Source organism: Electrophorus electricus, chromosome 11 (genome assembly GCF_013358815.1).
Source record: "Electrophorus electricus isolate fEleEle1 chromosome 11, fEleEle1.pri, whole genome shotgun sequence".
Taxonomy (NCBI): domain Eukaryota; kingdom Metazoa; phylum Chordata; class Actinopteri; order Gymnotiformes; family Gymnotidae; genus Electrophorus; species Electrophorus electricus.
In genome coordinates this window covers 8,465,584-8,481,250 of record NC_049545.1, presented here as the reverse complement: position 1 = coordinate 8,481,250, position 15,667 = coordinate 8,465,584, and the positions used below count along the sequence as shown (strand labels likewise).

General features: G+C 39.3%; 1 protein-coding gene and 1 long non-coding RNA gene across 4 annotated transcripts in view; one reads left to right on the top strand and one right to left on the bottom strand.

Moving 5' to 3' along the window:
- Positions 1-10,748, bottom strand: part of prkg1a (protein kinase cGMP-dependent 1a) — a 53,480-nt gene extending 42,732 nt beyond the window's left edge. Inside the window, exons 1-2 of one of the 2 annotated variants that reach the window (XM_027017040.2) lie at positions 10,188-10,748; positions 36-202 (exon numbers count right to left, since the gene is read on the bottom strand). In XM_027017040.2, coding sequence (XP_026872841.1) covers positions 36-202; positions 10,188-10,444 — 424 coding nt within the window. In that variant the 5' untranslated portion in view covers positions 10,445-10,748. Of the gene's footprint in view, positions 1-35; positions 203-5,188; positions 5,777-10,187 lie in introns of those variants that run through there. The other variant, XM_027016966.2, reaches the window with a different exon arrangement.
- Positions 4,326-15,433, top strand: LOC113581759. Of its 2 annotated transcripts, XR_004776672.1 has the most exons (5): positions 4,345-4,397; positions 9,932-10,084; positions 11,866-12,059; positions 12,362-12,505; positions 14,822-15,433. It is a non-coding gene; the product is annotated as an uncharacterized LOC113581759 (long non-coding RNA). The 2 variants fall into 2 exon arrangements; XR_003411103.2 differs by lacking the exon at positions 9,932-10,084 and having other exon boundaries at positions 4,326-4,397.
- The last annotated feature ends 234 nt before the right edge of the window (positions 15,434-15,667 follow it).

Here is a 15,667-nt window from a genome sequence, read left to right as displayed (position 1 = left end):
AATCTTCAACCAAGATTTGGGACCTTGTCGCTCACCTTCCATGACGTAGACGAGGGAGCCCACATCACCCTCTTTGATGATGCAGCTGTCCTTGCCATACTCCACTGGATACATGCAGTCCACAATCTCCTGGATCTGAGACAGTTCCAGGTTCTTCATGAAGTCATTATCCAAGATGGCCTCTTTGATCAAGTCCTTGGACCTGCAAGGGAAATTTTTCAATGAGGTATTGCAAACTAAGGCATTCAGCCAAGTATCTTATCCAGAGCCACTTACATATTTACAAGTACTGGAGTATGTGTATTCCCTAGGAATCAAACCCATGACCTCAGTGTTGCTCTTGTATCTTTACCTATCTGTAACAAACATCTACTAGTTTAAAAAAAATCACCACATCACATATCTTTCTTTCAGAGTAATAAGGCATTCTCTTTAAGCTAATATTCACAACATTTTTTATTTTCCAACAGACGCCTTGCTGATATTGATACTAATCAGATATTTTTTCTTAGACTATTTAAGCATGTAATCATGTAATTCACACCTATAACTGCCAAATATAACATCAATGCCAACAAAAATATAATCAGATCTCTTTTTACATAAACATATCCATTTTCATGTGTAGTCACATCACCTACTTTCACTTTACATTATATTGCACTTCACATATCCTGTGGTATTTCAGGCTAGGTTCTTACACAATCAGATTTCTTACACAATCATGTTTTTTTTGTTCTCCAATATCCAATCCAGCATTTTTGCTGTATCAGTCTAATACCAATATAGGTTAATGCTTTGGAGCCCTGTCTAATAAATATATGAGATTTTGGAATCTTCTTTTCCCTTGTACTTACACTATAATTGATATTAACAGCATTTGTGATGCATAATTACAAGTTTCAAAGCAATAGAAGTTGCAGTTTATTGTTCAGCACACCAAAATGCATATAAAAGTAAACATTTTTAACAAATCTTCTCCATGTTCACATGCACAGATGACGCATATAGACTGACTACCAAGGAAAGCTCAAAATAGGCTATATTTTTTCATTCCATTTCTGCTATCAGTTGGCCATGTTGAAAGCTTTCTGCAAGCTTGTCTTGGTGACATCACCTCTCAAGGTTTCATTTGTGATGTCTGAAAGCAATGTAAGGAAGTCCTGGTCATAGGTCAAATGCCAATTTTAGCTGTTAAAACACACACAAACTGCTCCACTGACCATCCACTGTTTACATTACACAGCCTTGCTTCTATATGGAGAAAGGCAGTCCTTTTCCATGCCCTTTTTATCCTCCATGTGACTTCCACTCTACACTGACACATGTGGACCATCACATGTTCCACATGTAGCCTAACGGAACACATTAACCATATGCTCCACATGTGGTCTAACAGAGCACAAAACCCCTATGATACACTCACCATCCACTTCATTAGAATACCTACATTGCATCTACACTCACTGGCCATATTATTAGGTATAGTTGTATTAACATTTTGTAAGCCAAGTGTGTGTGTGAATGAACGATGTTATATTTATATAGCGTGTTTCAAGGAACCCAATGTCACTTTACAATTAACACACACAGCTTTTACATCCAGTCACACACTGGTGAGAAGCAGCAGCCAATTGCAAACAGCGTACTCTAAACTCGAAACCTCAGAACCATCTGGGACTGAATCAGGTGCAGGGAGGGGAGAAAAGACAACACCCAAGACAGAGCAACATCCACTATTTGTCATACAGGCACACAATCATTCACGCACACACTCACAATAGGACAACTTTATTAGACATGCAGACACACATAATCATTCACACATACAGACACCAGGACAATTTATTAGGATAGACAGTTGACCTAACTGCCATGTTTTTGGACTAGTCTGTGTTTTTGGACTAGTCTGTGTTGGGCTGGTATTATGCATCTGGCACCACAACTTTGCTGTACCTTTTACATGTGTTAATGTTACTGCTGTGTCAGTAGTGGTCTGCCATATACATGTTCAACTGATAGTGCTGTGGACTACTGACAGAATGTTGGAGGATGGCTTACACAAACTGTGTATGGCAACAAACTGTGTATGATTATATTCTAATTGTACACCTTCAAGGTGTTTCTAAAAATGCTTTTAATAAAGTAGGTAGTGGGTATATGCATACAACAGACAGTGACATGGAATAAATAACAGCACTGGCTCAAAATATAAAGAAAAATAATTATTTTGCAGTAGGGCTATGCTATAAAAGGTAAAAGTATATTGTTCCACAATTCAGTTTTCAGGATACACACAAAACCTACCAATACACCAATACCATATTGCATTGTATAGCAACTCCTTCATACACTTATATTACTGTCCTATGATGTATCACCTCTGACCTTTAAAAGGACTCATAGGTATGAATGAATTCCTATACATTTAGCACTTGAAATGTTTGCAAATATAAGACTCAGATAGGGTGGTTCAAGTTAGGTTTTAGTATCAGCCTGATTATTCTGACTATTTTCGTCTGAGGAGTTTAGGACTTATATTACTGGGGGGCTATTTCACTTTCAGAAGGAAATCTGTGATGTTTGGTCATGAGCATAATTTTTAGTTTTCACTTTAAGAGTTTTGATGCCACAGTGTTACAGCTTAGGGAACGAGTTACTCAAAAATGTCAGTCAGGAAGGCTGGCAGATTTATACCCAAAGGAGGAGCACAGTATGAGCCTCATTTACTACAGATGATCCCTGTGTCATTAGTCTGCCCTCCTTAACATGTTATACACTTCTCCCTCTGTTTGAATTGTGGTTTTTATGTCTTTGCTCTAGTAAGAAGAGTTTCATATCCTACTGGTCTATTGAACCAAACACAGTCTACTTCCCTTAAAAGGAGAAAAAATGAGAGTTAGAGATAGGGAAGCTGAAACAGAGATTTAAAAAAAACACTGAAAGAGAAAAAGAAGGAGAACAGTGTCAGGGAGAGTGCAAGGAAAGATTATTTCTTCAGAACAAATCACACACCCATACCTTGAACACAGGAAGTGAGCATGGTGGTCACTGGTGAAAAAAAACTGGTGACAACTACCATCCAGCTGTACATTATTCCTTACTTACACCCTGAAAAGGGTATAACATTAACAGTTATCCTCCTAAACTGTAATTCATGCATACACAGTTGGAAGCACGTGTCTTATGGTGTTCTTCAGGCTATGCCAAATTGGCATTCCTAGCTATGACAAGGGCATGTATCTTAAAAAAAAACAAAAACAAAAAAAAACACATTTTCAAACATAACTTCTCTGTTTAGAATATTGTAACAGTAGAATAAATCATGTGTTAGTTGGGGCTAAAGGGAAAAAAAAGCCAATGGAAAAAAAACATGGCTGGAATGGTCTTGTTGTAAATGCAGCTAAATGCTACCCTTTGCTTTTATAAGTAAATTATCAATATAAATGACTTTTTATTCTACAGTCTCTCTGATTTGACTTCTACAGAATGCAAAATAGATACTCATCCCATGAGTAGACCAGCTAGGGAGTTGCGTTTCTAGACTGTCACATTAAGAAGGAATTTAGGGCATTTCATTAACACGTGACACATTACTATGTATTTCATCCAAAGTCCAATCTAAACACACCTCAGAAACTAGGAACAGAAGTCTTATATTACTAATAATCCCAAAGGACTTTGACATATTGAATTCTCTAAAATACAAACAGACTCTTGAATTCAGATACTCAGTTCACCAACTTTCCATTTGACTATCATTATAAATTGATCATATTAAAAATAGAATTATATTTAGACACCAGTCTAAAATATAACAATAATAAAATACTGCAAGCTTATTGGTTAATGCAAGGAATACCTGACAGGAAGCCCTTCTATATCTCTCTTGTGGAAGAAAAGCAGACAGGTCATATATTTACCTTGCAAAAATCAAACAGGGCAAAAGCAGAGCGTATGAAGGCTTTTTTCAACTATGCCTACAAAGCACAGACAAGTAAAGCAAAAACAAATTTTGCAAGCACAGTTTCCTCATGCTTTAGGTGAAGCACTAGAAACATACTTATCATTTCTATTATAGTATTTATAGCCCAATGTAATCTGTTATGACAAGTTATTCTTAATTTATGTGTGTAATGACTAATAATGTCAATGACTTGAAAAGTGCATCTGGCTAAATTTTAAATGAAAATATATATTAGAATTATATATACAGTAGAATTTAATAAAGGAAGCTTCAGCACAGAGTCAGTTAAATGATGACAGGCTAAAGCAAACAGAACTGGTCACTGCTCAGCACCATGCAAATAACTAAAAGACAAACCCCCTACTGTTGCCCTTCCACTGGACGCAAATTGAAGGAGAGAGCCATTCTGAGAATGAATGCATGGCAACAGGTGAGTGAACTACACAGTATACTGGACAGCATGGTACATACTTCACCCATTGTTTTGATAAGCAAATTATCTGTTAAACAAAGCAGATGGTGGTTTATTCAAGACCTTTGGTAACTAGGAAAATGCAGGCTACATTACTCAATAGTGCTAACAGATTGTTGGATTTTTGTTTTTGATTTATTTGTTTGTTTGTTTGTTGATTTCTAATATGCGAGCTGTAGGGGGTTACGAGCCTAAATTAACTGGTACCAAAAATGTCTTCCTCGTGTAGCTGAACTGTTACCCTAAACCCAAGTATTTGAATGAACAAAAGAAAGCCATCACACGATAAACCATGCTTGGATTAACTGAGTCTACGTTAAGGATTACTCACTGAAAATATTTTCTAAATCTAAAACTAGGTTTACTGAGAGAGCGCCTATTCATGCTATTAAAATGTTGTTTCAGTTTGGAATACCATGACATTGATAGTAAATTATATCAAAGGTTCATTTTTACATCGTTGTTTTATTCTAAAACTCTTCATTTGTTTATTTGTTTGCTCAGGACATAGTGCTCAGTTTCAACACTATGTTTTGTGTTCACTATGTTTGTGACTTTTGATTTAATAGAATGTTGTTGATTTAATATAAATTTGGATGAACTGAATAAAAGTGATTCTTTGTCTTCTACGATGCATTTGTAGCCGGCTTACTCTACTTGACAAACACTACTTTGATAAACACCGTAAAGATACAGCTGTTTTGTCGTTTTGTTTTGTTTTGTTTAAAAGCACTTTAAGGTAAACCTACTGTGGACTCTTGGGGTAGAAGGGTAGCGTTACATGGCTGAGCTCCTGGAAGTCGAAAGCTGTAGGTTCTGCGGAGATAGCCTGTCTCTTGGTACGTTGCTGTTCTTGCAGCTCAGTCTGTTTGTGGACCTGCTGTGTGGCTGGTCGAATCACCGAACGATACTTATCCAGCTCGTTTTGTAGCTTTTGAATAAGTTCGTCTTTTTGGTCCAGTTCAAGCTCTAATTCGTCAACAAGCGCATCTCTTTGCCTCAGCTCCTCTATCTTCTCCTGTAAAGCATACTGCAGGTCCCGCAAAGTACCCATAGCTCACACTCTATGTCCAAGGAACAAGACTTCTAACTTTCCCACACCTAGTTCAGTATGTTTTACTTGACCTGATTGTAAAACCCACTTATTTCCCCAAAAGTAAAATTATCCGAACATTCTTCAACTGCGAACGAAGCGTAGCGTTGAGTGTGCAGATCGCACTGTATCCAGTGGAGTGATGGAGAGTAAAGAGCTTAGTCCGCGTGAATCCGTTGTAGAAAATGTTGAGATTCCTCGCTCTGACAATGCACTCTGTCCAGCGTTCGCCAGAGCACGCGGGGACCCCACACGCACAGGAATCGTTGACAACACATTCTAAAATACATCACTGGCCGATTTTATACAGCCTATTAGCAAGGACCTACATGGTTTTAATGCTGTTGTACTTTGCAGCCTGAATAATCACACTTTTAATCAAATTAAATTAGCTAATTCTAATTAAATAATACGACGAATGTGCCAGATTTGTAAAGATTTTTTAGAGAAATCTGATAAAATACGCAATGCGTGTGGAAACGATAGGCAAGCCTGCATTAATATATGATCAACAGGTTTAACTCTCACTGTAGATATTTGGGGTTCAAGCGCATTATTTTTTGTGTGGATTAAACAGAAGATTTCGGAGACCATTCGAAAAAATACCTCATGGGCGTGGGGGAACCATGTTTAGAGATTTTAGTGTAATGAAATGATAGTACTGTCTTTACAAGAGTAGTAGCATAGTAACTTGATAAGGCCCAAAGGCGCCCTCTGGTGTACAAACAAACGAGACAACTCGCTATTTCCCTTTTGTGGTAAAGTTTCTTACTTTATGCCCTTAAACGTCTATAGTACTCTGAAGTACCTGTAAAATCTATGCGCTGCTCGTTTTTGTGAATTCCTTACTCTTAAGTGGATCAGCTCGATTAAGAAATATAGACATTTAAAAAAAGGAACAACATGCACATGCGCATGAACACAGACACGCACCACAAAAACGTTTCGAGCATGGGGTCCCTAAGATTAAGACTGGGAACTGCTGGGATGTTTAATCAAAGCAGAAGGCCATGCGATTTAATATTTTCTTTTGCATCACAGCAAGAGGCAAAATGAACAGCCTACTGAAATTGTTTCAGGAAAGGTCTATTTGATCAGACATAAGTATAACTTATTCAATAAATGGAAATAGTGTATAAGGTGTGGCTATTATTGTACATATGGACATTGTGTACACACACACACACATAAATGTAGTGTGTGTGTGTGTGTGCGTGTGTGATAATGCAAGATAGCTTTTATTTAACTGCACTGTTTGGCTAGCTTTTACTTACAAAGTTTCCTGTAGACTGAGCAATAAAAGATGGTATGTGTTTAAGAAATACAACTCTTATCTGTGGCTTCATGTTGAAAGCTGTAAGAAAGATTCCCATAGCACATGAGAAGAGCCAGACCCTAGCACTATTTCTCAAGCTCTGTTTTCATACCTGTCTTTGATAGGCTTATTGGGGGAACGGATTACGCTAAAAAAATAAGATCTAAAAATAGCTGAATGTGACTGGTTTCATCTGGACTCTTTTCAGCAAATCCATCTTTACTCCTATTTTCTCTCTCTCTCTCTCTCTCTCTCTCTCTCTCTCGCTCTCTCTCTCTCTCTCTCTCTCTCTCTCTCTCTCTCTCTCTCTCTCTCTCTCTCTCTCTGCCCTTGAGAGGGCCTCTCCCTGAGACAGGCTTTAAATTTCACTGCTATAAACTCTTCCTGCGTGGCTCTTCCTCTGTGGATCAATGGTAAGGGGATCTGCTGTAACTTGATGAGTTCTGCTGTTCTCTGGTGCCATAGGCCCACAACAGTCAACATTTTGTCTCTGACCCCTGCACCACTGCCAAGTGGACAAACATCATCATCTTCATGAGGAAGATATTCTTTGGGACAGTACCTCAGATTTCCTGGGATCTCAGTAGGGATGAATAATGACAAAGTCTTTCTTTTCCCTGTTGCTAAGCAACTGATCAGCCAATTAACTCATCTACATGATCATGTGGAACCGTTAAGCACTTAATGTTCTCCTCTGAGTGTATTAAAGTGGTCAGTGATTCTGGAGGGCCTATATTTCTGAAAGATGCTTAAGAAAGCTTACAGCAAAAAAAAAAAAAAAAAAAAGCCATCAGAAGCTCCCACACTGCTTGTAACTTGGCAGACAGAAATATTCAGTGGTGATAGCAGAGGTTCTCATCGGCAGTTCAAGTTTCAAGTTTCAAGTTTGGTTTATTTGTCACATACATAGTCATACACATTATAACTCGCAGTGAAATGATTTGAGAGTGCTCTGTCCAAACTGAGGAAAAATAAAACAGGGGTGCATAGAGTTTTTTGGGGGTTTTTTCCAGTTCTGGTGACCCTGGGCACTACATATTTTTGTGGTTTCCTGGTTCATCACATCTAACTTGGCTCATGAGAGGTTGATAACTCTGATAAGTTGTATTTGGTAGGATAGTGCAAGATAAAGGCAAAAATTGACCAAGCACAACCCAGAGGTGGCCTTAAGAACCACAGGGCTTTGAAGAAATCTAAAGGGAAATGTTGTCAATGGTCTTTCAAAAAATCCACTTACAAAAGACTACAGCAACCAACAAAGGCCATACTTAACAGGAATGTGAAACAAAATGCGTACATCTCTCTCTCACACACAAGCTACCTCTCTCACTCTCAATATGAAGGGATGATTCTGAAAGAGATCATAGGGTCTGGATTCTCATTAGGTGACTAGCAAGATTCATCCCTCCACTGAATTTTAATAAAATTTATAAAGTAGCCAAGGGTGCAAGCCCAAAGCCAACATCTGCCTCTGTACACCATCGGCACCTAGGCAGCACTCAAGTAAAACTGGTGAAGTCATGCTATCTAGCAAAGACAATTTCCCTCTGGCTATACAACAGGCTTTAGTCAGCTTTTAGCAGGGAGTGAGGTATTTCAAAAAATCACACTAGGCTTGTAGGTCTTTCTCAAACATCTCCCTACCCTGTTTTCCTATTTGTGGGCTGCCTTTCAAACTTCCTCTCCAGTTTAGACAGGTCTTGGCCAAACTTATCAAGACTTGCTGCAGTTTTTTTCAGTGTATCTCATGAAATCCAATGGATCTCATCAATCAAATTGAGGGTTCAGTGTGTTCAGGTTTATGATATGTTTGGGTAATACTGGCACTGTGAGAGAGAAATCCTATCAAACCCAACTAAGTAAACCTTTCATATAAAACATACTTAGCATGTTATGGCAGCTTTATCATTTCACTTATACACAAATACACAATATTATGAGCATATCTGCAATCTAAATATATTTGAGCTCAGGCCATTTGTGCTACCAACATCTCACATTACTAGAATACTTTTAAAAAGTAATAATAATAATAATAATAATGCTTTCAATAATTTGCCTGAGCAGGTAGTAGCAAATTAGTTTACATTTTCTTTAGTTCATGCTGCACCTGGGAAGCTTGCATTAGTGATAATGAACAGCATTATTTAAGAAGTATACATTTTATCTTCCACAATCTGAAATATTCTGGGATTAACTTTAACGCACTTAAAACTAAAAACATTTTTTAAAACTCCATTATAAAACCCTGCTTAGTTGAGCTGACTAACCAGAATCAGTATTTTGTGGAACTGCTGCCCTCATGTGGTATGTTGTGTTATATTAGGCAAGAATATAATAATAACCGGTATGCGTGGTGCGCCATGAGGACTTTGGAGCGTTAAACTACTATTATGTCAGTTATTTGTGAGTGAACTCTGCATTTAGTGTTAACACATCATCTCCATGGAATTCTATCTTTATTTATACTTATCTGATTGTTTGACAGAGATATGATATTAATGTAGGACCATCTTCCCTACAGGTCTGCAGTGTTTATGGAAATAATTTGGCTGAAAGTTGCAGTTACCATCAGTTTCATAACATCAATTTGTTTTACCTTGCTGAGAAGCCAACAAATTACCATTAATTTAAAAAAAGGAGAGATTTGAGGAAATTAAATAGTCATTTCGATTTTTAAATAACCAGTTAACCATGTCTGAGACTGACCTATATATGAACTTTTAACAGTTCATATTAATTCCATACCCAGTGTCTTTATCATAACATCCACTGACATTTTAATAACCCAGATTTCTAAATTTTTCAACAAATGATAATTTATGCAAAGTTCAATAACACGAGCAGAAACGCTCCTTATGATCAGGAGAACCTCACCAGAAACGGGGGGAGACATATGGTCAAACAAAGCACTTTCTAATGGCGTATTAAATATCCTCAGACAGGCACTTGGGCGCTGCACGTTTAATCCCTAAAAGCCGATAATGTACGAAGCTTCCTGTGTTCGCCGCCCGCTGGGAACGCGGTGATGGATCGGATCAATTATAAACTCTCTTTCTTCCTGTCTCCTTTTCTCTGCTACAGAAAGATGCGCGGTCATCTTCCATACGAATGAGAGCGCTGGTTCATTCATATGACCCATCCCATCTTTCAAAGAGGATGAAAAACTGTCAACAGCAATTTAGTTCCACATCCACAAACAGGCAAAGCATCAAAGCTTTAAAGGTGCCAAAAGAGGTATCAAAGCTTTATGTGCCAGATCACACTGTGCAAAATTAAAACCACAAGCAATAATAAATAATATGTTAAAATCGAATGTATTGCTTAAATGATTCCTCACCTGTCAGATTTAGCATATTTCCGGAATGTTTGCCTTGACAAGTCCTGGTGCGTTTGGGGCTCGGCAGATATCCCCTGCGCCCGCCGCGTTCTGGGTCCGATGATTTGTGCACTGGGTAAAACGGACTGACATTTGTGCAGTTTTCTCTTCAGTTCGTGTATCTCGTCCTCCCGCTCGGTCAAGCGTCTCTCCAAGTCCCGTATCCTCTCCTCTTTCAGCATCAAAATTTTGGCAAAGTCTTCCTCCAAATCACTCATCTTGAGGTCCACAAAACTTTAATCCTGCAACCAACAAGACGCATAGACTAAAATAGCCTTCTAATTTCAATGAAAAGTCACAGTGTAAAACAGTGGGAAGTCTTTAAACTATACACGCGTCTACGTTCGAATAAGCTGTAAGGGGAGACGGTGCTCGAGACACAGGGTGCTGGATCGGCGGAGCGCTGATCCACAGACCCTCCTAAGAGCTGGTAATGATCCCTCATCCAGAGACCAATTACAGCTGCTCTTCCGCCCCGTCACTTTAGCCAGAAAATCTTGCCTGCTGCAAAGAGAGTGAAAAGAATCCCTACTGCCACTCTAATAACGTATTCATATTGAAAAAGAACCGCAATGCAACTAACAGTAAATTTCACTTGATATCTTCACGTGTAACATATTTCCATCCTTGCCGCTGTGTACGTGTCATGTGATCAAATGTATGACGTAGTTGAGTGAAACTCGATGCGAGTATTGTAAACGGTGTTGGCTAATGTTAGTCTTGACTGCAGAGCTTTTTGTCATATTTTATTAGAACAATATAGTTTAAGATTTTGTGTAATTTAGAATTTTGAGGATGTCTGTTGAACTGCGTAAATTCTTAATCATAATATTAGGTTAAATATAGTCATAGTGGGAGTGTTGGCCGATATTTTCTCAGCATAATCTAAACTAAAATGAAAGCCAGGCATCTGTTTATTAGTCAGTAATTCAGCTGAAAAACGTTTTTCTCTAACATGGAAAAAAATATTGTCTTTGATTTTTTTTTTTTTATGTGAACACTCTGACTGACCTGCTCTCTACATGAATGATAACAGTATTTACCCTAGTGGCATTTTGTAGTAATGCAGTGGTCCCTGTTTGCCTGAGGGACTGATAGAATTACTGGCGTGCGAGTGTATGCTGATGGCTAAGGACAACAGTAGACATGAGTCACCTCGAGCTTGATATCCCCCCCCCCCCCCACCGCCTTAAGACAACAGAACATTGGTGCTTTTGGACATTTCTGGAAAACAGCATCTCTTGGTCTTGCTTTTGTATTGTTGTTTAAATTTAGTTAGGTTAAATTTAAGACATGGACCAGTGGGAATAAAAACCTCCAGCTTTGGCCCATTCTACAGTGGTCATTCAGAAGGTCATTATTTATCAGTAAAATTCTGTATCCACAAAAATGAAAAGAGGTCTTCCTAATGTATATTAATAGTATAGTATGTATAGTTATAATTAATACTAATGTATAGTAATAATGTATAGTAATATTTCTAATGTATAGTAATAATATATTACAATACACAGTAGGAAATATTTCTTTGCTAGTTTGCTTGTTTAAAATAAAAATATACATATGACCATTTGCCAATATCCTACATATGCCTAAATAATGTTCTTAGATGTGATAATTGATATTTCTACTCCTGAAGAGAAAAGTCGCTGTATTGTGGGGTGGGATGCCCTTCCCAGCTGGGTGTCCCAGTGTGTAGGGACAAGGACTACCTGCAAGCTAGAGCAGCCTTGTCTGATCCCTCTCTTCAGGACAGAGCTCTACTCCATTCTGCCTCTCCTCTGCTTGTGTCTGCTTACATTCTGTCAGCTGACAGACCCCATCATGCTGCTCGTAAGCCCAGATTCACTTAAACTCAATCTCCCACTGTCATTCTGTCTCCCTTTCTCTCTGTGTCTCTCCCTCTCTCTCATCTCAGTTTTTCACTATCTCACTGTAATCTCCCCAGACTTGACATGCGATGGATTTTTAGTCATGTCTATTTACGCTTTGTTTTCAAAGTCTTGTGATGACTATGTTTTGGCCACTTTTCCAGTCCATCAGCTATCAGACTTTTAAATGCAGCCTCATGTGATGTCTTGTTCGTGTGTCCGTCTGTCTGAGTGGCATCCTCTCTCTTGCTCCTGACTTCCCAGACCTTGTGCTGGGGAGCATGCGTGGATGTCCTGCGATTCATCAGCTCTGGACTCTGTCCTGCCTGTGAACTGTGCTGCATGGCACCATGCTGAGTGCAGGGAGCAAAGCATGGCGCAGACCTTAAAAGGAGCAACGCTTGTGAGGTAAGCAGTCAAAGTTCTCTTTTCCTGTCACAGGGCTAAAGACAGCAAACAGAGCTCACTTTGTCATAGAGCAGCTCAGAGTGCAAACACTGCTCTGCCTCTCAACACCACACCACAGACCCACATGCTACCATTCCACAGACTACTTGATTTAGACTAACTGAAGCTACTGTGAAAAAATACTCATGTGTCTTTCTGTAATCTGTGTGAGAGTGTTCAAACTGAAATGTGAAGCCTGTTCGGTGTTGGCTTGGCTATTAATTTATATAACAGTTTTTGTGGGTCCATGTGTGTTCATGCGTGTGTGTCACTACAAACAGAGAAAGAGCATATTTGAAAAGGTTATCATGTAGAACTCTTAGCTTTAGGTTAAACTGAAGGAACTGTCAGAAAGCATATGTTATAGTATATTCTAGGGACAGTTCAACATATGTAGGAGAAAAGAAGGACCTGCTGAAAGAACACACTCTCTCTCTTAGTTATATAGCAACAATAGCAACAATGCCATTAGGGTGCAGACCCCTTACCAAAGGGTCCACCACACAAAGCAATATTAAGGCACTCCAGATTACTAGTAAATCAATTTATCAATAGACAAGTGACTGAAGACTAGATTAGGCAACCAAGAGCGTAGGTTTTATGTATTCTGAGTTTTTATTTATTGTGTTTTTTTGATAGTTCAGCTATATAAAACAGCATATTAATCAGGTAATGTAAAAATGAATCCACAAGTTGCATTCATGTTTTTCTAAAAAAGATCTTAGAATTCAAATACACAAACTGACATTACACTGCGCAACTAAACCTGGTAATTTTTTTTATCTCTTATCTCTGAATGTGCATCTCTTCCAGAGAGGGAACATAGTTGTAGTGTCTCTTGGATGCTATGACCCATGGTACTGCATCAGATAACAATGATGAGATCTAAAAGAGAGTGCTTGTGAGCTGAGAGCTTTGTTTTCTGTTGTACAGTATGGGCAAGTTGTGTTGAAGGACTGTAAGATCAAGCCACTCAATTTTTAGCTGCACTTGACTGCTTTACAGGGACAATAGAAAGTTTAGGAGTTATGTAGTAATTAGTCATCAGTACTCACAAATATAGGCTTCTTGGTACTTTTTACTTGTTGCTTTTTTCTATAGCTACAAGATGTATAAGAATTGAGCTTATAAAGGCATTGGGGAGCATCTTCACAAATATTATTTGTGTTAATAAAGGTTTTTCTATTTGGCATGTTTATATATAGTAAATCACCAGGTCAGCCAGGTCACCAGAAGGATTTTCAATGCGTCCAGCTGTCCCAGGAGAGCACAGGGCAAGCTGGCTGCAAACAGACCTGACCATGACTTGTTCTCTCAAGGGAGCAAACATTTTAAGCTTGAGAATTTTGCAATGAGAACTGTGCATTATTTTTGTGTGTGCTTGTCTAGGGACAACTTTTCTGCGGCATCCTTGGACCTGCTCCCACCTTGCCGACTCTGTTCTCTATGAGTGTTTTTATATGGCAGCTGACCAGATCTTAGTCTCATCAGTGTGTTAGTGTCAGACATTAGTCTCTGTGTACCACTCCCTCTCAGTCCAGTCTATTTCTGTATTTCACAGAGAGGAAACACCCTACACCAGCTAGCTGCTAGAGGGTCTCTTTGCTTATGGTCCAAGGATCTCATGCTGCAGGTCAGGACATGAGCTGCAGGAGCTCATTCACAGGACAGTGAAGGTTCTAGGTGAAAGCATATGCAAACTTGTGTTAAACATAAGGACATTGAGAAAGAAGAAGAGTGTGTTTGTACGTGCGTGTGTGTGTGTGTGTGTGTGTGTGTGTGTGTGTGTGTGTGTGTGTTTAGTGCAGGCAGGCATGCCCGGCATGTTTATGTTGAGAAGGGGCCGCTGTATGGGCAGCAGGTCAGGCTCTGTCAGCTGCCCCGCCACAACACCGCTTGGCTGAGCCAGACCCATAAAAGCCCAGGCCACTAAAGATAGGCAGCTCCAGAAACTGCTGTAAATCATCGCCCTAAGGACCCCATTAAAAATGACCCCTTACATTTTGGAGTCCCTGCTGACTTCATTTCTTTGCTATGCCCATGTAAGCCTACATCCTTGTGGTCTGGACTGTCTTTGTTACAATACTAATCTCACAGGATCAATCACACAAACCGAGGCCAACACCAAATGTCTTATGTCCTCAAGAGTAAAGTGCTTCTCACTCAATGCCTTGTTATATCAGGGACCCTCTGCTTTTGCTGTTCTATCATCTTTAGTGGTGCAGTGCTGACCTCTGTGTTAGCATGTGGTGGGCCAACCCTTTCTCTCTCACTCAGCCCCCCAGGTGTTTTAATATCCTGAAGAAGCCCATGACCTCCAGAGAGCTCAGTCTGCTGCACCGTCACCTCCAGCCACACATTCCATGCGCTTGCCACCTGCAGAACATACTAAACAGTTCATGAAGTGGAAGTGGGGGTGGAGGAGACCAAATAAAATGGGGAGGCCTTTCTGTGGAGACATCCGTGTATTGGCATGAATGGAGACAGAAACAGAGGCGTGAACATAAGAGTCCTTAATCATTCCCATTCACTTTGTGAGTCTAACAGTCAGTCATGGGGACTGTGCTGTGTGCAGAGCAGGACTGAGGACTAGACTGTCTGAGGAGTGGATTGTCTGGCCATGTTCACTTCCTTCTTCATTCCTGTTTCATTGTACTTTCATATTTTATTACTCTCAACCTTGATAAAAATTTCAAACTGGTTTTCACTTTCTTGCTACTATAAACATGTGGTTGCCTGTACATTAATGTGCGTGTGTATGTTTGTGTGTGAAGGAGTATAAAACAAAATGTACTCATTGTCTCCAAATCTACTCGCATTTCAACATCATGTATGCTTACAAAACTGGGCTCCAATTACCATACTTCCAATAAAATTGACCCAATAACATCTAGAGTATGTGTGTGTATATTTCTGAGTGTATGTATTTTGGTCTCCAGAGAGATGATGGATGAATGATCTCACCAGGCTTCTTAAATCCCAGGGGTTCCACAGTGTGAAACCAGACACAGCCTGATAGAAGCAGTCATCGCCAAGCAGTCAAAAGCCTACATATTTCAAGTGTCTTAAAGTGACCAGTGCCCTTTCACATAGGTGTTTTCCAGCACTTTACAGCTCCTGTAC